The 22,699-nt window shown below is 40.6% G+C and overlaps 1 protein-coding gene across 1 annotated transcript in view; it reads left to right on the top strand.

Moving 5' to 3' along the window:
* The window catches only part of LOC135203092 (pre-mRNA-splicing factor syf1 homolog), a 41,565-nt gene that overhangs the window by 14,771 nt on the left and 4,095 nt on the right, over positions 1-22,699 (top strand). Inside the window, 12 exon segments of the mRNA XM_064232715.1 lie at positions 7,428-7,603; positions 8,449-8,614; positions 9,943-10,071; positions 10,422-10,598; positions 11,958-12,247; positions 12,998-13,136; positions 13,731-13,951; positions 22,004-22,250; positions 22,452-22,455; positions 22,458-22,510; positions 22,513-22,545; positions 22,548-22,613. Of these exon segments, the coding sequence (XP_064088785.1) occupies positions 7,428-7,603; positions 8,449-8,614; positions 9,943-10,071; positions 10,422-10,598; positions 11,958-12,247; positions 12,998-13,136; positions 13,731-13,951; positions 22,004-22,250; positions 22,452-22,455; positions 22,458-22,510; positions 22,513-22,545; positions 22,548-22,613 (1,701 nt within the window).

A 22,699-nucleotide genomic window follows, 5' to 3' on the forward strand; every position in this document is an offset into this window, starting at 1 on the left:
GTATATTAACCTCGCGACATGATTCTACTAAGCAGTTGAATGGTCCCGAGGGGTAGGCGCATATCCTGGTTATTCTACGGATTGCGACTTAGACGAGAAGTATTCTAATTGAACTGCAACTCGGGGTTGCCTGCAACCTCCAGGAGTTTCCAGTTTCAATTTTATATACTTATGGTGTTGTCACAACAACACCATTTAAGCTTTTATATTTACCGAAATTCGTTCGCATAAATATAATTGCTCGAGCATATCTTTTTATGCTCGGTGGTTCTAACCGAACGCATTCCTTCGTGGAAAGGATTACTTGGCAACTCAGGATGACGAGTCAGCAACAGCTACTGCTATTGAATTGCCCGAGGCATTTCAGTACCAGCTGCCGCTTCGAGATGGCACGGTGGTGATGTCTTTCTAACCTGCAATGATTGAATACCAACCGTATCTCTGCCCAACAATCACGGACTTAAGTCTCTGATTAACGGGGATTCTCGCATACATGAATGACCGTCTACTGCTGTGACACTAGTATTCATCGTCTTCGGTATTGCGAGAATTTTAAACAGAGATATCTATTCGACTCTCATCTTTCTGTTTACCGCACGGTAACAGAATTCTGTAATAGTCTCTTGCTGCATCGTATCTCGATAATGCGAATGATTTTTGCGGAATCTGAGTTTGTCCTCAAAATATCTTTTATTCGGAGGTGTGCAATTGTTCATTGTTCACCCCGGATTAGCAGATGTATTGAAAGATATCGCCTACTCCCACACCTGCCAGCTCTACTTCCAAACGTTCAGCCCATGAGAAGCAGTTCTTCAGGCGGCTCTCCCCTGTGTTTCATTACTGAAGAACGCCCGCTTTCACTGCACACCGGACAGCAATGAAATGGCGGTTAGCGTTTTCAGTCATTTGTAAGCACAGGTTTAGAATCTTGAGATTCCTTCTCTCGATTCAACTGGAAGACGTAGGTTGCATTCATTGCCTACCTTCGTCTTCAACGTCACATAGTGTTTGTTTCTCCTTAAGCTGAGATTCAACGTCTTATGAGATTTTCTTGCCATCAGGGACCTCGGTCTTTTGAAGGCAATTGACTTTCGCCTTTTGAGCTTATGCATTAAGAGAATCATCGCCGCGCCGTCCGGCATCGGTGACTAACAAATATATTATTTGTTTGGTCTCTCAGCATAACTCTTTAAAGGGCGAAGGTCACGTGACTTACCCGGATGCTTGGACAACTTGCCTCTGCTGATTCGAACCAGTCAGCCGGCAGCTGTCAGAGCGCGCGGAGTCAGTTACGAACTATGCTGTGGACTTAGTTCGGTTGTTCCAGAGCAATCATTACTACGTCTTAATAGCTTGTCAGTATGAGTTACTGTACATAACCAAAGTCGAGAAGAGGGATAGGTCATACGACTATTCCCTTCTTTTCGTCTTAGGTAACTGCATGACTTCTCTTGAGAAGTCAAGCACAAAGGGATGGGGATTTGTGACGCTCGATTTCGTACCGATCTTCGTAGCGAAGACTCAGAACCCTTCGGTAACTGACGATTGGTTCGAGTCCTTCACAATACCCTCCCTAATGGACTTCACCGCCTCCGATACGAAGGCTATGCTGCTTTGTCCTGTGAAGGCGCGACGGAGCTGTCTGAAGAAACTCGACACCCCAGGATGAGTGTGGACGCCTCTTCATCATTCTCTCGCGTTCCGCAAGAACTTCTCCGTGGCGCAGGTAGTGAAGGCAGGGGCCTGGTCCAACCGGACCGCATGCACCTCCTCTACCTTCGGGATATTGCCCACAGTTACTTGGATCTTTTTCCTTGGGAACCGTGGTGGTTGCTCAACACGTTGTGTAGTTAACCCAGACCCTCGCAGGCTGAACAGCATCGAGTCCTGGTGTGACCGTAAGAATGGATGAGGAATGAGAGTGTGACTGGCTCCTCTTCCCATCTTTTTCTTCCCTCTACCTCTGGGTAGAGGGGGACACGGTCGTCACCCTGCTGGGTAAGGACGAGATGCAGGTGAGCTACTCAATAGAGCCATCCTATCCTTTCAGTAGGGATAGGAGTAAATATCCACCACTTCCTCCAACAAGGGGGAGGAAGTGGATGCCAACTTGAGACAACCCATCATTTTATGATTGTCTCTTGCAAACAGGAACAAGTTCTGCTTGCTGTACGAAGAGATACGCTTGCCTCTCTCTTAGTACTTGGCCTAGAGGTCGACCATGATCCTGCGGTGCACACCCCGATCAATCGGACAGAGGTTTGGATCCCTCCCTTGCTCTTACGACCAGGGAGGCACTCCAGGGTTGGACGAACACCAGTCTGTTCACCAAAAAGACTCTGATTCCTCCCACCAATAAGTGAGTCTTCCTATTGTTAAAGGACCGAGGGTTTGTATTACGTATCGGAACAAATGACAATTTGTCGAAAATTGCATTTTTCCTAACTATACAAACCTGAGGTCCTTTACATATAGTCCCACCTCATGCCACCCCTCACTCTGCAACTTTTTGCATGGGCCTAAAGCAAAAGTGATTCTTCACCTCTCGGGCGCGTGCGCGCGCACGATCGGACAAGCAGTTAACTACCGTTCTCCCCTTGTTCGAAGCTTACGACCGTCCCAGCTGCCGCTAGTTACCTTCCTATTGTTAACCCCTTCTTTACCGGGTGGGTGAGCAGAATGTAAACATTGCGTTTGCTGCCGAACTGAATCTCTCGGTAGTGACTCAAGTTTGGAGGGGTGCCGATCGTAAAAATATTTGCCAAAAATACACTAATCAAGACAGGCTAATGAAATTATCAGGTATTATTAGCACTATAATAACGCATATTCTCTGTTAGTTTTATTATCCTACAGGGAAAATAAATGATTTTATGAAAAAAAATGTGAAACTCAGTGTCCCTTGTACAAGGGACACTGGTGGTCGGTGAGAAAACTACGGTCTTGAATAGAAATTCGGTCTTACAGAATGTTGGTATATCGCACCTGGAACATGCACATAAAGTATTATCAAAATAGAACCGTAAATAAGCACGTAATAACAAAAAAAAGAGCAAAAAATCACTAAAGCGAAAGCCCCGCCAATAAATATGGAAATCGCAAATTTTATAGTATATCTTTCAAAAAATTGGTCAATGTCATTTTCTACGTTTTCTAAGATTAGTTTCATCACAGAAAAACAACTTTAGGGGCATCAGGGGTATCTAAACTAATTTTTCAAGTTTCTTGTCCTCAGAAAAAATCGCTTTTTTCTCTGGTTTGGTTTGTTTTTTATATATAGAAAGTTACTATAAGGCTTTATTTCTACTTCATTTATCTGGTGTTCATATCTTTTATTTTTAAATGTATGTGAATAAATAAATAAATACAGTAAATGATGATACAACTGGTTTTTTACTTGGGTAGAAGTTATTACATGTTTACGCTTGTCTGGTTTTGTGATTTTTTGTTGAGACGCAGTTCATCTGTCACCTACACACTACTATAAGCAATAATAATATTTTTTTGGGTTCATCATACGTCTGGCATCGTGTCATACTGTTTATTTTGCTCCAAACTCTTCAAACTGAAATTACAGAATGATTGGAAGTCCCTATCTGAAAAGAGGAGTTTTGGTGGTACTACGCATACCACCTTTATGCACCCGGTGCGGTGTAGTAGATTTGAATGGTGGTACCCACCTACCTCCAAACAAACTTTCGGTAATGAAGAGGTTAAAGGACCTCAGGTTTGTATAGTTAGGAAAAATGCAATTTTCGACAAATTGTCATTTTTCCTACGTCAAAATCCCTTTTTTGGTAGAAGACGACGACGAAGCGTGCACTAAGATAATTATTTAAATAAATAGTAAAACATCAATATTTTACATATTTATGATGATCAATTTGAAAATATTTGTTATTGAAAGAGTAATTCTATTCTGACTCAAATTTAAGTATAATTATTTTTCGGAATTAGAACGTTCTTTTAAGTCCTGTATTATGACGTCACGACATCTTGACTTTCGTACCTATTGTAAATGAATTGGTATACTCAACTTTCTTGCAGAACAGTTTACCAGTTATTCATGCAGATTATCAGCTATTCATGTAATCGTTATAATCGTAATACGCATATATATCTTTATTATTTACTTTTTGGATATATGAAGATGTTTTACTGGCGGATTACCGCCATAGTGACACAATCGCTTTCAGTCCCTGGGCCTCTGTTTTCACACCATAAGAAATTAATGGGGCCGAATTTGCAATGACCAGAAAGTCGTTAAAAGAGGAGTTAGCATTGAGGGGCATATGTTTTGATTGAGAAAAATACAAATTTATACAATAACTAGCTTGTAAAAAATACTTGATTACAAAAAACTTGATTGACAACTAAGCAGCATACCTACTATGGGTTTCAGAGACAGTGCAAGCACGTTTTTTGCAATATTTCTGTAACGAACACTCGTATCAGAACGAGATTTTGCTATAGTGCATTACACCCAGTGCCGTAATTTATAAGGGTATCGTGAATCACTAATCGTAAAGAATAACGACACTTGTCCTTGTACCAAGAGACAAAAACTCCATTATCCAGAAATGGATAATGGAAGTAAGCATTTTTTCCTAAATTACGGAATAATGGCATAATTTCCGATTAAACAGAGATTAATGAAGGTGTAGCCAGGCGCAATGCTAACTTAGCACTATGACGCTCTCAAATTTTTTACTTAAAGCACCTTAAATGTACACGATTGATGTTTGCTTAGTTACTTGAGTAAACAAACTGCCCATTTTTTGTGCTAAATCTGCAAAACATTTGTACCCATAGATGCTGGTACAGTTTCCTTATAACAAAGGTAAATGATGGTGCTATTTGAGATGTAGTCGAGAAAAACATAGCGAACTTTTGCGGGTCAGGATGCTAGATACATACTATGAGATTCAGGGCTTCTGTAACACGGTTTTTTGGCAATAACTTTTTATCTATGCATTTCATAGATATAACGCTTATTCAGAATACACATTATATCTACACATAAATTTTGACTGTATTCTGCATTACGTAGGTTGAATAAATTTGGTACTTATAATGTTAAAGTGACTTTTATTGAAGACGGGCCAACTTACTCAGAGATAAGGTTTCAAACACACTCGTTACGTAACTTATAACAGGATTTCTTCCCTTTTTCTCGATGGATCATTGGCTATACGTAATGAAGGCTATACCTCTGGCAACAATGACATAAGAATTTAAATACAAGAGCAAAGCAGTACACCTTTATGAACTCTGAATCCTCTCCACTGATAATTGTCATAATGAACACACCAACAAAATATGTTAATAAATAAAAAAACACTTTGATTATTAGTCTAACTCCCAAAATAAGTGTCCTAAGAAATTATAATCTACTTTATAGGTCACAATCAGATTGACAAGATGTAGGGAATATTTGGTAATTTTCAAAGACATAGTAGACAAGCTTGATTTGATAATTGCTGTATCCAATGTCAAGCAATTTTTATTTATCGGCTATCTACCTATTTACTGAAAAAAAAAAAAAATAGCTGTTACCGTATTTTGGCTTTAAACCTTCACCAATAATTATCGTCAAAATGATGACTTCATGAGGCTCCACCCACTTTGGCCTCGTTGTAATTCAGGATAACACTGAAGGCTATCACGGACATTGTTGTATTAGAAAATCTAACTTCTGGGTATAAAAACTCATTTCTCGAGTAGTTGTAAGAAGTGCTAAATGATCCTCAAGGATCCCAGCAGTTGGCCTAAACGTTTAATTCATTTATATTGCTGCTATTACTAATTTTGCGGCACTACTGCTACAGTAGTATTACTACGCTAGCACAGATACCCCACCCACATCTATGTATCGTTCCGCCATTCATAAAGTCTTTATATCCAACATGGTCGTACAGACTAAAGAAGAAAAAAAAATATATCGGATGATCCGTTGGTCTGCTGGAGATTTTAGCACATATAAGAATACATACAATCTCTCTCTTTCTCTATTCAGGCTATAGTAAGTATGGCCACGGGCTTTCTTTTGACTGCATAAAGTTGCAAGTCGTAAGACAAATGCAGTTTTGCAACCACGGGGACAATTCCAAATCCTGTTAGCCATTCTTGACTACTATGGGTTTCAGAGCCGATGGAATAAGGTGAGTGGGTTTGTCTGGTGGATGGGCGGGGCAACATTTCGTAAAACGATGTTTACTTTGCTTACGTAATGAATGTTTTCGACTCTTGGCTCGCAATCATTGGCCATGGTGTTGGCTAGATCATTTTTACTCTATAAAGATTAAAACTAACGGGTTTAGGTAATTGATAATGCTGACAAAATTTGTGTGTGGTTGTAAAATATACATATGTCAACTTTCAGCTACATCCGATGCTTTGATAAGGAGCAAAATCCAAAAAACCGTGTTACAGAGGCCCTGAATCTCGTAGCACGGTAGTACCTAGGTCATATTTTTGTATGATTAAAAGTGAAGATTTTGAATATTTAGAATGAGAATTTATGAGTTTCCATTATTAATGATATCTTATTCTAATTATAATTTGATATTTCGTAATGCATTTTATAAATTCCATTTGCCATAGCATTCCATGGTCATGCCGTCGAAGGTCACGTGATCGCCCGGCGCTTGACCACAACCTGGCTGTGGGCCACAACAAAGATCGCCATTAGAAATTAAAAGGCTCAGCATATAGGTAACCCGCATTCAGGTACTCCGTACTTCAGTTTAGGTATTGAGTCAAGAAAATGACAGGCTTCTTTTCCTGTTCTAAAAAATGACAATTAGGCCCTTGGTCTCCTTATTGCTTTGCTGTAAGGTTGTTGCTTTATGTGTTGTGTTGTTATTCCAGTTCCTTTCAAAGAAGTCTGCTGCATTGTGTATAAGGTTCATGGCACTGGCAAAAAGATGCACCAGATACTGGGTTCCTCCTCTCATTTCAGTCTTGCCTAACTAGACAGCCCAACCTGTATTCATTGTTTAGGCAGTTGCAGATGAGTGACACAACTAAGTGTCTGCCCAAAGACTTTGGACTGATGCTTATTTCTCTTTGTCATCTTAACAAGATTTCCTGTTCTCTAAATGGGAAAGCTGGGATTCCCTTAAACCTTGTCAAGAGCCTGGTTTGTTGTGGGATTTGTTTTATGAATAAGCCACTGTTTCTTTAATCCCCTTGGAGAAGTGGAGAGAACCATCTTATGGAACAAATTCCTCATCCAGTTTTGTAAATGAAACGGTGGTTGTTCCTTTGCATTTAGATCTTTAATTTTGTAAAATTTGAATACAGAAATATTTACAACATTAAACTCCCAGCAGTTGAATAGATATAAATAAATACCATGCTATACTCATGTTTAATTGTAGGGCTAACTTTAATTTTTTCCACTCATATTAAAATGAATTTTTCAGGAAACTGATGATTTACAATACGAAGAGGAACTACTTCGAAACCCCTACTCAGTCAAACACTGGTTGCGTTATATTGAGCACAAAAAGGATGGGGCTCCTAAGAAGCTCAACATTGTCTATGAAAGAGCTCTATTGCAGATGCCAGGGAGCTATAAATTGTGGCATTTGTACCTAAGGTAACATTTAATTATTATTGTGAACAAGTCTCTAGAATGATAAAAACTTTATTTTGCAGTCTATTATTATTATTATTATTATTATTATTATTATTATTATTATTATTATTATTAGTATTATTATTATTATGAATATTATTATTATTATTATTATTATTATTATATTATTATTATTATTATTATTATTATTATTATCATCATCATTATTCTTATTCAAAATGTAATAAGCATAAGTTCTTCGTATTCACTAATTACAAGCATGAGGAGGGTACTGCAGGAAAAGAGAAGATAGATAATATATACTGTACATACATCTCTGGATTCGTAACATCCCCTCCTCCATATTTGAAGACAAGCTTCACTTTCTTGATTAGAAACTGATAGGTGCAACATATTTTAGTTGTTAGAATGGCAGGACACTTCCATGATTAATATATTTTTTATTATTATTATGTACTTTATTTTTTTACATGTAGAACAAACCCTAAAGCCATCAACTTGCCAAACAAGTTTTACAATCCAAATTCACTAGTAAAATCCTGTTAGCATGAATTTCACTCATTGTCAGCATTTACAAGTAATTTGATCAGATTTTCTCAGTTTTTGTTGTTTGTTTGTATGGTGTTTTTACGTTGCATGGAACCAGCGGTTATTCAGCAACGGGACCAACGGCTTTATGTGTCTTCCGAACCATGTCGAGAGTGAACCTCTGTCACCAGAAATACACATCTCTCACTCCTCAATGGAATGGCCAAGAATCGAACTCGCGACCACCGAGGTGGGACGGTGGGACGCCAACACCATACCAACCATGCCACTGAGGCACTTCTCAATTTCTGTTTCAGGTTGCGCATGCAGCAAGTCAAAGGTCGCTGCATAACAGATCCTGAATATGAGAGTGTCAACAATACATTTGAGAGGGCTTTGGTCTTCATGCACAAGATGCCTCGTGTTTGGATTGATTATTGTCAGTTTCTAATAAACCAGAAAAAGATTACAAGAACTAGAAAGGTAAGTTTAGATGCTCCAGCTGACATGTTTTTCACAATGCCTGAGAATGTATGTATGTACTGTAGCTATTCCCATACATACTGCCATTTTTGTTCACAACTGAAGAAAATATTGTATAAATTTTCAGGAATTATAAATAAAATATGTAGCTTGATGGATTTTTGGTATTCCGTGTGAATCTAGGCCTTAATCATTATAAAGTAGTTGATAGAAATTCCTTCCTTATAATAGCAACTCATTATCTCTCACTCTAGTCTCAAAAAATTACTATTTATAACAAGCTTAAAATAAAAAAAATTGAGTTGATTTAAAGCAAAAAATCTTAGCTAACAATTCATTCTTATTTGTATGTGTACAGATTTAAGTATGTATTCCTAGTAATCTGTTATAATTTTTAGTTACAAGTTTTAGCATAAAGGTTTGTGAATACCAGCAAGGAGTCCATATCATTAAATTGGAATTTTTTGTATAGACTAAACATTCATAGAGCCTTGGTAGGTTAGCCTGGTCATCAGTGGTAGGGATTGCTTGTACAGAATGACTGAATTATTGTCTGCCCACTCAGCGTACCTGATTTTTCTTCATATCTTGAAGTTATTTCACAGTGAAGTAATAATGAAAGTAGAAAAAAAACAAGTAAAGAAAAACCTTGAGGCAATCAAGTTTCCTGTTCAGTGTATAATGCTGTATGAGCCGTTGCCCATGAAGCTTTCACCCCCTTAGAGGGGTAGTGCTGTCAATGCACCTCATGCTGTGCAATATAGTCATTACTTAAGGTTCTTTGCAGTGTCCCTTTGGCCCATAGCTGCAACTACTTTCATTCCTTTTACTGTATCTCCTATCATATCTTTCTTCCATCTTACTTTCCTCCCTTTCCTAACAATTGATTTGTAGTGCAACTGCAAGGCTTTCTTCCTGTTGCATTTTTCGAACCTTTTCACTGTCAATTTCTGTTTCAGCACTGAATGGCTTTATTTGCCCCAGTGCTTGGCATTATGCCTAAAACCAAAATCAAATCACGCATATCAAATCAATGAAGCTTTCAGCCACGGCTTGCTGGTAGCCTTTCCTATAGTGTTGCCAAATGCACAATTAGGGTTGGCGTTAACCTTAACCTAACTAAACAAAAACAAAAACTATTGAGGTGAGAGTGCTGGAATTTGGTATTTTTGATGATTGGAGGGTCGATGATTAACATAGTACCAATTTGCAGTCCTCTAGTCTCAGTAGTTTTTAAGATCTGAGGAGCAATGTTATTTTTATTACTAAATTCTTATGCTTCATGCATTACATATTTATGGTTTTTCTCATTTTTTTTTTACTTGCAGACATTTGACCGAGCCCTGTGTGCTTTACCCATTACACAACATAACAGAATTTGGCCACTTTACTTGAAATTTGTTATGTCTTATAGGATACCTGAAACTGCTGTCAGAGTGTGGAGAAGATATCTAAAGGTAAGCATCTGAAATTTGGATTGAAAAATAAATAATGGTCTTAAGAAGGTAAATGATGTACTTTAACAGGCACCTTTGGGTGAAGATGAAACTAAGTTTGATCTAAAATATGCGTGTAATATTTTGTATGATGGTATATTTTATAAGGATGCTAATTTCAAGGGGTATCATGAATTAGAAACATCTTTGGAATACTTTACATGGCTCAGAAATTATATAAAATAAGAGTTGATGTTGAGCTTATGTAAATACTTATCGTAATCATTATTGTGGTATATCAGTTTAGTAGTGTTGAATTTTAGTATGTATATTACTAACTTTACTCAGGACTCATTTAATTATTTTTATAGCTATGTCCAGAAGACACTGAGGACTACATTAACTACCTCATGTCCATTGGAAGGCTAGAAGAAGCAGCCAAAAAGTATGAGTGGTGTGTCAACACAGACACCTTTACCTCCAAGTATGGCAAATCAAAGCACCAGTTGTGGTCTGAGCTTTGTGAACTGATCTCAAAAAACCCTCAGGTATTTAAGAAAATTTTCTTTATTGTTTTATATATTGAAAATTGTAGTGTGTTACATTTGATTGAAATGTATTAAATTTAATTTCCTCTTAGGGATCTGTAAGTACTCCCTCTATTTATCTATGTTTGGTCTTGCTGATAGGAAGGATTGAAGCTGATGTACGTATGTGCCACCAAGTGGGTGACTGTATCACTAGTGTTCTCAAACCATGGACTTTGCAGTGGCCTTTTACCATGGGAGCCTTTCAAATTCTTGAGTTCCCTTGCCAGAAGATACCCGTTTTGTATTTAGCGTACTATGGCGAATTTTTAGTCTTTATCTACCCTTAACAGTATCTGCATTTAATGTTACTTCTTTGTTATAATTTTCCAGATATGAACATTATGAATAACACTATTATAAGACTAATTGTTCTAGAATTTGTCATGAAGGTTTTTTGTTGAATAAACAGTCAAATGTTAGTAGTTTATCACCCAAATACATAAGGAGAATTTATAATTTTTCTTTTTTGTTTTTTTTGTTTTTGTTATTTGGTTTTTGTTATTTGTTTACTAGAATAGTAAACAAATGCAAAACAAGCAAATCACTTGTTTTCCCACAACCTGTAAGTTTTACAACATTATCTTAAAATAATCTAATTTTAAGTTCATTATCTCCTACTCTTCTGTCTTAAATAGTACATTCATAAAATTATAATGAGAATAAGTTAGTGGGTACTGTAGTATTGGAGGCAATTTTGTTTAGTTAGTTGTCTTATTTCTTCATTCCTTTTATCCATCTTTGACTCCAGCTAGTCAGTCAACTAGCCCTAGTGTCAGGATTATATGGGGAGGGGCTGAATGCTTTGCTGCTGCTACTTATAATTAGGTCTGACATGAGAGAACTTTTGATATGACCAAAAGTACTTTTATTTTAGCGAGAAATCAATTGGTGACCTTAGGATTTAAGCTGTTTGGTACCAAACACTGGAATGGCACTTTCAGGCTTTTTGATGATTATCCAGTATTTGTAAAAATATGGGTTTATTGTTTTTATGAATTTTTCTAAATGTTTAAGGTGATTTTTATAAATAGAATGTATCTTTACATTACCACCTTGTCGCCTGTGATAGTGATTGTTTCAAAATTTTGTGTTCATAAATGCAAAGCAATGAAATGAGGGCTACAGGTTATGAAACAAGGGTACCTAGTAGCAATGTAGTTTATACATGACATTTGCTTAACACTTGCATTCCACATTCCACTTCAAATTGGAGCCTTGAGTTTGTATTTGTAAAGTACATTAGTAGGTTTTTATCTGTGAATCATCAATTTATATAAAATCTCTGGCACTTCATATAAACTTTCTTTATTCAAACAGGAAACCAGTTTAAAAAATGCTGAGGCTATCATTCGTCATGGTCTACAGAGGTACACAGATCAAGTAGGCATGTTGTGGAATTCATTAGCAGAATACTATATCATTAGTACTCTCTTCGAAAGGGCCAGAGATGTTTACGAAGAAGCCCTGCGGAGTGTCATGACTGTGAGAGATTTTACTCAAGTTTTCGATGCTTACGCCCAGTTTGAAGAATTGATGTTGAAGCAGCGTATGGAGGAAGTTGCATTAACAGATGGAGATGTAGAAGAGGAAACTGAATTAGAGCTGAGGTATGGTACCATGTTATCATGTAATGAGGTTGATATAAGGTTAAAACATTACTGTAATGTAGAGATAATTAATTGTTTTTATTAGGAATTGAACTTATTTTGAATACACCAACATCTCTCAAACTTTAGAAGTGCTGTTTTTTTTTCCACGTTTGCTACATGGAGGGAAAGTTATCTTAAGTTACCTTATGTTTGCCCTACAAAGCCACTTGAAATTCTCTGTGTATCATGCATTTCATAAACAGTAACTGTAATTAAAAACCAAAACATATAATTCATGGTGCTAACTGCAGAAGCGAGCAGAAAGACATTATTATAGTTACAAGATAATTTAATTAGGTTGCTGACCTAAAAGCCCTTGATATATGTATGTAACCTACCCAGCTATCTCAGCAGAGTTAAATATCCTTTATTGCCCTGGTCAAAGCAACAGTCATCACAGTTAGACCTTTGCTTCTATGCCATATGGAGATCTAAAAGACTAGCAAGTATTTCTGATTGTGCAGTTATTTAGGCTATAGTTTTTTTGTGCACTGTGGCATGATCCTAACTCGAACTTTAAACTTGTAATTAATGTCTTTACAAGTAATTCTTTGGGTTTTAAAATGAAATAAAGTAAAAATAATATTTATTTCTTGTATGTCCACCTGCACTGTTGTTTAAGACACTGAAATCTTGCTTTTTCTGGTATACGTAGTGGAAATTTACCAAAGTTTTTATTATCATATGCTTCCTTTGCCTTTTTTACAGGCTGGCAAGATATGAAGATCTCATACAAAGGCGTCCATTGTTACTTAACTCGGTGATGCTACGACAGAATCCCCACAATGTCTTGGAGTGGCAGAAGCGTGTCACTTTATATGAAGGAAAGCCAAAAAAATGGGGGGGTGTAAGTTTAGAATCAAGGCAGAGCTACTGTGTCATTTGGAACGTTTACAACCAACACTGTAGAGATCTGGAGGATTTGTGCCTTTTAGAATACTAATACTTGTACTGCTAAATATAAGTGGACCATTCCACAGTCTTTTACCTAGAACAGTTTATACTTAATGTGAATTTGCTCTTACAAACTTGCTTCATGTGAGCCATATGGCAAGTGGCTTGCACAGACTAGCACTGTGCATTTGCTCAATTCATAAAATGTGGTAAAAGGCAGGTATGTGGAAAATATGATAATGTTAGTTATGAAACATGATAACATTAGTTATGAAATAAATGGAACAGTTAAAGGTAACGAATTAACAGTACTGTAGAGTAACTGTACTGTATGCAACGTCTGCCCACTAACATTTAATCAAAACCAGTAGGCTATTGGTGAATTACATTTTTGTACACTGTAAATTTTACTTGCTGTTATTACATACTAGGAAGAAATTATTTTATAGTCTGTGTTTATAGTTTGTATTCAGTTGATGTATTTAAGAGAAATGTACTACTTTAGTATATCGTGGAAAGCATTAATCAAAAGTATTTCCCCTCGCAGATAGTGGCAACGTATATGGAAGCAGTCAAGACGATTGACCCTAAACAAGCCACTGGTAAACTTTATTCTCTGTGGGTTGACTTTGCCAAATTTTACGAGGACAACAGTCAAATCATGGATGCCCGCATCATCTTCCAGCGGGCTACAGAAGTTCCATATGTAAAGGTTGACGACTTAGCGAGTGTGTGGTGTGAATGGGCTGAAATGGAGATCAGGCATGAGTAAGTATTTAAATGTAGACAATTAGTCTTATGGTGGGAATTAGGGAAGAAGCAAAAATACAGCAATGTATCATTTATTAAAGCATTTAAACAACTCACAGCAGCTCCTCAACAGCACAAGAAAAAGTTGTGAATGCATGCAGATCAAGGCTTACAAGTTAGTAGGCTAAAAGCCATTTATGAATGTGCAGCCTTTCTCCACTAATTTACCGATTCTTATGGTATTTAGAATAGTGCCCTTTGTTTTTCTTTATACTTTTCTAGTAGTTAACATCAGTGCTTCATTCTACCATTTCTATATCTACGACTACCTTGCCTAACTGTTCCACATTCCTTTAGAGTTGGTTTTGCTGTATCTACCTACAGCATGATTTTTAGAATGTACTGGAAGTGGTATTAAGAGAGTTTTGTTTTGTTACCTCAGTCCCTACTGTATTGCTATTCATACCTTTTTCATGTATTCCCTCTTATTGTCCAACTCCTTTAATTTGTCTTGCCCCAATTTGCACCCTTTGAAAACAAATTCCAGGGTAAACCCTTTGAGTCTATAATGACCATTTTTGTACATGAACTTCCCTGACAGATATATACTTAGCTATAGTCTCCGACGTTCCCGACAGAATTTCAAATCTCGCGGCACACGCGACAGGTAGGTCAGGTGGTCTACCTTACCCGCCGCTGGGTGGCGGATGTACGAACCACTCCCGTTTGCTTGTCAGATTTTCCTCTGTCGCGGGAACGATAACAACTGTTGTTGGTTCCTCTCGATAGTTTTTCGATTCTCGCTTGCCTGGAGTTAATTTGGACTTCTTTTGGTGACGTATTCGCTTTGTTTGGCTTGGCATACGCTGATTGTGGACCGGTTTGATTTTGATTTTGATTTCTTTAACGATGTCTGACCTAGATTCAGTAGTTAAAAACTTCGGTTTTGTTTAGGGTTTGCGTGAATGAAGGATGTAAGGTGAGGTTGCCGAAAGCTTCGGTAGACCCTCACACGGTTTGCATGAAATGCAGGGGGAATGAATGTTCTTTAGCTAACCCTTGTAGTGAATGTAAGGGATTGAATGAAGAAGAATATAAGGCTCTCTCTTCTTATGTTAGGAAGTTGGAACGTGATAGAGTGCGTAAGGCTTCCTCTAGAAGTTCTAGTAGATCTAGAATGAGTGAGTTGGATGTGGATTCCTAATACTAACATAGAATTAGAAACCTTCTTCCCAAGTTGCAGCCCCATGCTCCCCGCACCGAAGCCGAAGATTCCGCCTTGAGGTGGCGGCAGCTCTGAATAGCCAACGATTCTTTCTATGGATCAGAAAGATTCGTTCAGTTGGAAGGTAAGGAGAGTGTTAGTGATCAGTGCAGTGTCCCCAGTGTTGTGGAGGGTGCATCTGACCGGCTCCTTAGTGCCTCTAGGCCTAGACCTCTTCCAGACTCCCAGTTCCAGTGGAGTAGGAAAGTCGAAAGCCGCAAGAGGGCTAGGGAGAACCCCCACCGGTCAGGCGTCCCCTCGGCAAGATCCTGAAGTACGCTCCCAGGCTGCCTCGGATCGCTACAAGAAGGAGCTCCTACGCCAATGCTTCTACCTCTTCGTCTTCTCCTCTCCGAAGAGAGGGGTTTGGAACTCCCCGGATGCGTTCGCGCCCATTTGAAGAGGGCTTGGAAGGCTCCCTGCAGTCCTTTGGCTTCTCAGTCCGGAGGTTTTTCCCGGAAGAATCGTCGGTGGAGGCGAAGAAACCCAAGAAATCCTGTGATCGTTCTTCTTCTCGCACTCCTCGCTCGCCGCCTGCTTCCGAGGAAGAACAACAAGATTCTCCTACGAGAGTACTCGCGGGACTTCAAGCTCAGATCACGGCGCTAGCAGACTCTCTAGCAGTTAGATCACGTAGGAAGAAGGACGTTTCTCTTCCGATCAAGAGATCTAGGCGCCGCTCTTCAGAGGATCGTTCTCTCCTCTTTTTAGGCGTTCTCCTTCTATATGGGGAGGTTTCGTATGAAGTAGGGGCTCACGTGAGCGCCTCGCTCTCCTGGCTCTCTATCAACTTCAAGGCGCCAAACATCGGTAGGACGCTCTATGGAGAAAGAAGTTTTTTCTCCAGATTGGATTCCCGCTTCCGGTAAGCGCACTGTAACTGCTCATCACGCTATTTCTTCAACTCCCTCGCGTGAGACTTCTCCTCAGCAGCCTCAAGATCCTAGAAGGCGCCCGTTATACAAGTAGGCGTTCTTCTTCCAGATGTCACTCTCCTCGAGTGTTGGATCGTGACTTCTCTTCCTGACAGGTGTCAAGAGTCTGGTAGGAGTCGTGTGCATGATAGACGGCCTGCTGTTAGCCGCTCAAGCAAGGTAGGCGCCAAGAGCCTACTGCACATCGATCTCCTAGTAGGCGCTCGTCTCTTTTATTCTCCTCGGGGCAGACAACAAGAGTCTTTCAAGCGCCCTTCTCCGTGTAGGCGCTCTCCCGCTTCTAGGCGCACTACTCCTGACTGTTCGTCTCTTGGTAGGCACCAGGAATCTCGGAAGCGCCCTTCTCCAGGTAGGCGCTCGTTAGCTTTGAAGTGCCCTTCTCCTGAATGTTACCTCTTGTTAGACGTCAAGAGTCTCGCAAGCAGCCTTCTCCTAGTAGGCGCATTTCGCCTTCCAGTCGAACTTCGTTGATCGTACTCAATGGACAGGTATGGAGAGCCGCGCAAGCGCTCTGCTCCCGATAGGCGCTCTTCTCCTGGCAGCCGCTCGCCTCAGGAATAGGCGCAAAGAGTCTAGCAGGCGCTCGCCTCCTCGTAAGCGCCCTGTGGATGTTTACAAGGATTCTCGGAGTAGGAGCCCTACCTCTCCTTCGGCTGAGATTCCATCTACCTCGAAGAGGGAGTCTCATCGTAGACAACCCAGATCTTCTCATCGTTCTCCAGTGGATGTGAACTCTCAAGAGAGGGCGTTCTCCAACCTCTCGCTCAACTCCTACTAGGATCCCTTTGTCACCTAAGGATCTTCCAGCGCTCGCCTCGACAACACGTCCTAGAAGGTTCGGATGAGGAACCGAACACTTCTGCTGCTGTGTCTTCTTACAAGAAGCTTACAGAGCTACTTTTGCAAGTTTTTGGGGATTCCCTTACTCCTACGGCTCCTCCTCCTCCTCCTCACTCACTTTTTTCAACGACGAAGACAGCGAAGAGTTCTTCTTGTGTGAGGATGAAGCCAACTCTGTCAATGAAGAAGGCACTGAGGAGTTTTGGTTCCTGGATGGCTTCCAAAGAAGAAGGGGGAAAACGATGTTCGCTTTTCCTCCTTCGAAGTTATCAGGACGCGCTGGTTTCTGGTACAAACAGGAGAGTCCTTAGGATTGGGGTCTACCGTCTTCGGCTGTTTCGGATTTTCGGCGCTGGTAGATTCGACAAGGAGAACTGCCCTTAACTCTGCTAAGACGACTTGGGCAATGAATGAATTGGATCACAATGCTAAAAGGCATGTTAGAGTGCTAGAAGTATTTAACTTCCTTGAATTTGGTCGTTGGGGGTCTAGCCAAGAAAATTGAAGTGCCATGAGTCATTTTCGCCAGAAGAATCTCATGTGTATTTGTCTTGTATGGACAAAGTTGGTAAGAGACGGAGCGAGTGAAAAATCGCCTCCCTGTATGGGGCCGGGGGGATCGTGAAGAAGAGGTCCTGTTTATTGTTCCTTCTTAACGAAGTCTGTTTCCATGCCCAGAGGTCTTCTTTGCTGTTTGCTCCTCCGTCTGCTCAGTTGTTCCCTAAACATCTAGTGCAGGACATTTCGCGATCACTTTCGGCTAAAGCCACCCAGGACCTTTTGGCACAGTCGGCAAGAAACCTCGCCCTTCCTTTCCTTACCAAGGCTAAGAAGGAAAAGGCAAGTGTTCAAGACCCTTTCGAGGCGTCCTTCATCAAGAACCTCTAACGTTTAGAGGTCGTAGACCTTCAAGAAGGGGTAAGACTTTCGCCAAGTCTGTTAAAGCCCCCCAAATAACTTGCAAGTCCTGCTTCAAACAACGGTGGGCGCCAGGACTCTTAGAGTTTTGCAGAAGTCTGGGCCCAAAAAAGGGGCGGCCTTTTGGAACCTTTCTATTTTGAGGAGAGGTTACCTCATCCCTTTCGTCGAAAGACCTCCCTTGACGACCATCCCAAGGGAACTGACGGCCAGGTACAGAGACCCCATCATGAATCAAGCTCTCCATCTAGCAGTAGATCAGATGCTGGAGAAGGGGGGTGGGCTATCGAACTAGTGACAGACCATCATTCATCGGGCTTCTACAACCGCCTTTTCCTAGTTCCGAAGTCCTCAGGGGGATGGAGCCGGTGTTGGACGTAAGCGCCCTGAACTTCTTCATAGAAAAGAAGAAGTTCACGATGGAAACGCCTTCATCAGTGCTGGCAGCATTTCGTCCAGGGGGACTGGATGGTTTCCTTGGATTTACAGGACGCTTACTTCCACGTACCGATCCATCCTTCCTCGAGGAAGTTTCTCAGATTCATGATGGGGGGGGAAAATTTTTCAGTTCAGGGCTCTGTGTTTCGGCTCTCGACGGCCCCTCAAGTGTTCACGGGTTTGAGGAATGTGGCTCAATGGCTTCATTTGAAAGGGGTGAGGATATCCATGTACCTCGACGATTGGCTAATAAGGGCCAATTCAGAAGATCGTTGTTTGAAGGACTTACAAGTAAACTCTAGAATTGACGAAGGCGTTGGGACTTCTCGTCAATTTCAAGAAGTCGTCACTAACCCTTCCCGAGCAAGAGTGTGCGTATCTCGGGATACAGATGAACTCTGAGTTTCGGGCTTTTCCCTCTCAGGAAAGGATAGCCCGAGGATTCGAGAGAGTAACAAACCTTCTTAGGGAAAGAAGTATGCACAGTGAGGGAGTGGATGAGTCTGCTGGGGACGCTCTCCTCTCCTCGCTGGAGCAATTCGTTTCCCTAGGAAGGTTGCACCTGAGACCGCTCCAATTCTTTCTTCATCGGAATTGGAGTCGTCGTTCTCAGGATTTGACATTCTCCCTGCGTTATCCCAGGACGTCAAGAAACATCTATGTTGGTGGACAGATCCCAACCTCTTTGCGAAGGGACTGTCTCTTCAATCCCAGACCCCCAACCTGGTGTTGTTCTCCGACGCGTCGGACGGGTGTGGGGGGCAACTCTGGGAACCAGCGAAGTGTCAGGTACCTGGGTGGGGGACCAGGTTAGCCTGGCACATCAACAGAAAGGAGTTGATTGGCTGTGTGGTTGGCTCTGAAGGCTCTGTGAGCCCAAAGTCAGAAGATCGGTAGTGCAAGTCAATGCGGAACAAAACAACTAACAGCTCTGGCATATATCAGGAAAACAGGGGGGGACGCATTCTTCTCCCTGTACGAGAACAGCAAGAGACTTTCTTCTGTGGGCAGAAGAAAGAGGAATCAAGCTTCTCACCAGGTTCGTGCAGGGAGAAAGGAATGTAAGAGCAGATCTCTCAGCAGGAAAGATCAGGTCCTTCCCACAGAGTGGGGACCCTTCATCTGGATGTATGCCAGAGCCTGTGGAAGTTATGGGCAGGCCACACATACCTCTTTGCCACGTCAAAGAACAAGAGGCTGGATCCTTACTGCTCTCCGATATCGGATCCAGAGGCACTAGCAATAGATGCTCTTCTTCTAGACTGGAGCGGACTCGACGTCTACGCGTTTCCCCCCTTCAAGATCCTTGGCCGGCCCAAGAATGGTTCACAGAGGTACTGGAATGGTTGGTGGACCTTCCAAGATCGCTCCCGCTAAGGAGCGATCTACTCAGACAACCCCACTTCGACAGGTACCACAAAAAATCTCCTCGCTCTCAGTCTGACTGGCTTCAGACTGTCCAAAGTTTGGTGGTCAGAGCGAAAGGCTTTTTCAGCAACAGCTGCTAAAGCAATCGCAAAGAGCGAGGAGACCTTCCACCTTGCGTGTATACAGTCAAAGTGGGATGTCTTCAGACGTTGGTGCAAGAGGAAGAACATTTCCTCTTCCAGTACCTCTGTGACCCAAATTGCGGATTTCCTTATTTTCCTCAAAGAAGAATGTCATCTTGTTGTGTCAACTATTAAGGGATACCGCAGTATGTTGGCGGCGGTATTTCGGCATAGAGGCTTAAATATGTCCGATGATAAGGACCTGCATGATCTTATTAGATCATTTGAAACCTTTAAGCGTCCTCATGTAGTACCGAACTGGAATCTAGACGTAGTTCTACAATTCCTTGGATCGTCTAGATTCGAACCTCCTGGCTTAGCCTCTTTCAAGGATCTGACGAAGAAGGCTATCTTCCTTTTGGCCCTAGCTACAGCTAAGAGAGTGAGTGAGCTCCAAGCTATTGAGGGCAATGTAGGGTTTAAGGAAGATTCTATGGTGTGTTTCGTTTCTTCCAAGTTTCCTTGCAAAGAAGGAATGAAAACCCATCATGCCCTTGGCCCAGGAGCTTTGAAGTTCGTAGTTTATCTTTCTAGTAGGGGAAGAGCTGAAAGAACTCTTTGCCCTATGAGAATTATGAAGTATTTCCTTAAGAGGAAGGAACAACTTAAGGCTAATCAAGATGTGCTTTGGTGCTCCGTAAAGGACCCCACTCGGCCCATGTCGAAGAATGCTCTTTCCTTTTTTCTGAGAAGCCTTATTACAGAGGCACATGTTGCCTGTAAGGAAGAACATTTTAGACTACTGAAAGTGAAAGCTCATGAGGTGAGAGCCATTGCAACTTCGCTTGCATTCAGAAAAAATATGTCTGTGCGGAACTTGATGGAGGCGACTTTTTGGAGATGCCAATCGGTTTTTGCAAACCACTACCTACCTGATGTAAAAATCACATATGATAAATGCTTCGCCTTGGGTCCTTTCGTATCGGCGGATTCGGTGCTGGGGCAGGGAGCTGAAACTTATCCTGTGTAAATTTTTATATGTTACCCTATAATTTTGTATTGGTTGTTTTTTTGGTTGTCTGAAAGAGGTTGCAGGAGGCACCTCTTTTTGTCATAATATTAACCCTTTGTATTTTGGTTAGGTGGTCTGGTGGGTTTTTGGCTCCTTGCAGAGGTAGTTGGTAAGGATCTGTTATGGTAATGCGGACAAGGTCCCTCTAACAGGATCCGAACTTGGATTCTACCACAATAGGGGATCACATATCCAGTGGTAGATCCGAGAGTCTTTCAGCATCAGGTCACGTCCTAGCTGTAGCTCTCCAGGCAATGCAGACTCAGAGACAGTATCTATGAAGTCTTCATCCTGAAAAGGTGAGAACCAAGGCTTTTATATCCTACAACATTAGTTGTTTCCCGTCTTACCTGTATTATGTAGCTGTCTCTTACCCTCCACCAAGGGTGCCAATCAGCTAAGTATATATCTGTCAGGGGAAGTCATATACAAAAATGATATTGTTAAACTACAATAAAGTTTTGTACATACTTACCTGGCAGATATATACGATTAATGGCCCACCCAGCCTCCCCTCAGGAGACAGGTGGAAGAGAAAAATCTGACAAGCAAACGGGAGTGGTTCGTACATCCGCCACCCAGCGGCGGGTAAGGTAGACCACCTGACCTACCTGTCGCGTGTGCCGCGAGATTTGAAATTCTGTCGGGAACGTCGGAGACTATAGCTAAGTATATATCTGCCAGGTAAGTATGTACAAAACTTTATTGTAGTTTAACAATATCATTTCATAACGTTTATAATAACTTGCCTTAGTTCCACTTACGTACTGCTTTTCTGACTATACTCACTGCAGTTATTTTTTTTATAATTCTCTTCAAGTTTGAACATATTATAAACTGTTTAATTTGTATCTCTTTTGTTTTTTCTACAGTTTATTACCTGCATGTCCTATCATAGCTTCATTTATTTTATAGTGCTTTCCATTTGTTTACCATGTGGAATTATGACAGCTCTGATGTTAAGGTTATCTTTTCTTCTTTCTATATTGAGTAAATTAGCTTTGTGGTGTAATTTTTTTTCTAGTTTTGTAATTTAGATTTTTCTTTTCAGTTCATATGCTTTATTTTCTCATGTTTGAAATATTACATTTTAACACAATATTTACCTTTCAGCAATGAGGAAGAAGCTCTGAAACTAATGAAAAGAGCTACAGCACCACCTCCGCATAAAGTAGCTTACAATGATGAATCAGAACCTGTGCAGCGGCGAGTATACAAGGCTTTGAAAAACTGTGGTCCATGTGCTGATCTAGAAGAAAGCTTGGGAACTTTCAAATCATGTAAAGCTGTGTATGACAGGATCATTGACCTTCGAATTGCCACACCACAGATAATCATAAACTATGGAATGTATTTACAGGTACTATTTGATTTAAATGCAAGGCAAAGGTGTTTAGCATCATGGGACAGAAGCCCACCTTTTTTAAGTTTTGGGATAATTACTGAGCTCACCAATAAGATTTGTCTTCTTGAATTTATTTTGGTGGTAGTAAATTTTATATTTATGTTCCCATAAATTATAGGAGTGATTATATGTGTACAAGTGCTGTTTTTATTGCAGGAAAACAATACTTTGAGGAAGCTTTTAAAGGCTATGAAAAAGGGATCGCACTTTTCAAGGGTGGCCCTATGTGTATGATATGTGGAACACCTATTCTTCATGAGGTTTTTAGATCGGTACAAAGGAACAAAAATTGAACGAGCAAGAGATTTGTTTGAGCAGGTGAGAGGTCTTTTGTTGTGTATCATGACTTAAGAAACCTTCAGGTGCCACTAACATGTGTAGCTTTTTTTTGTATTTAGTTTACA

The sequence above is a fragment of the Macrobrachium nipponense genome, chromosome 33, assembly GCF_015104395.2.
Source record: "Macrobrachium nipponense isolate FS-2020 chromosome 33, ASM1510439v2, whole genome shotgun sequence".
Lineage (NCBI taxonomy): Eukaryota > Metazoa > Arthropoda > Malacostraca > Decapoda > Palaemonidae > Macrobrachium > Macrobrachium nipponense.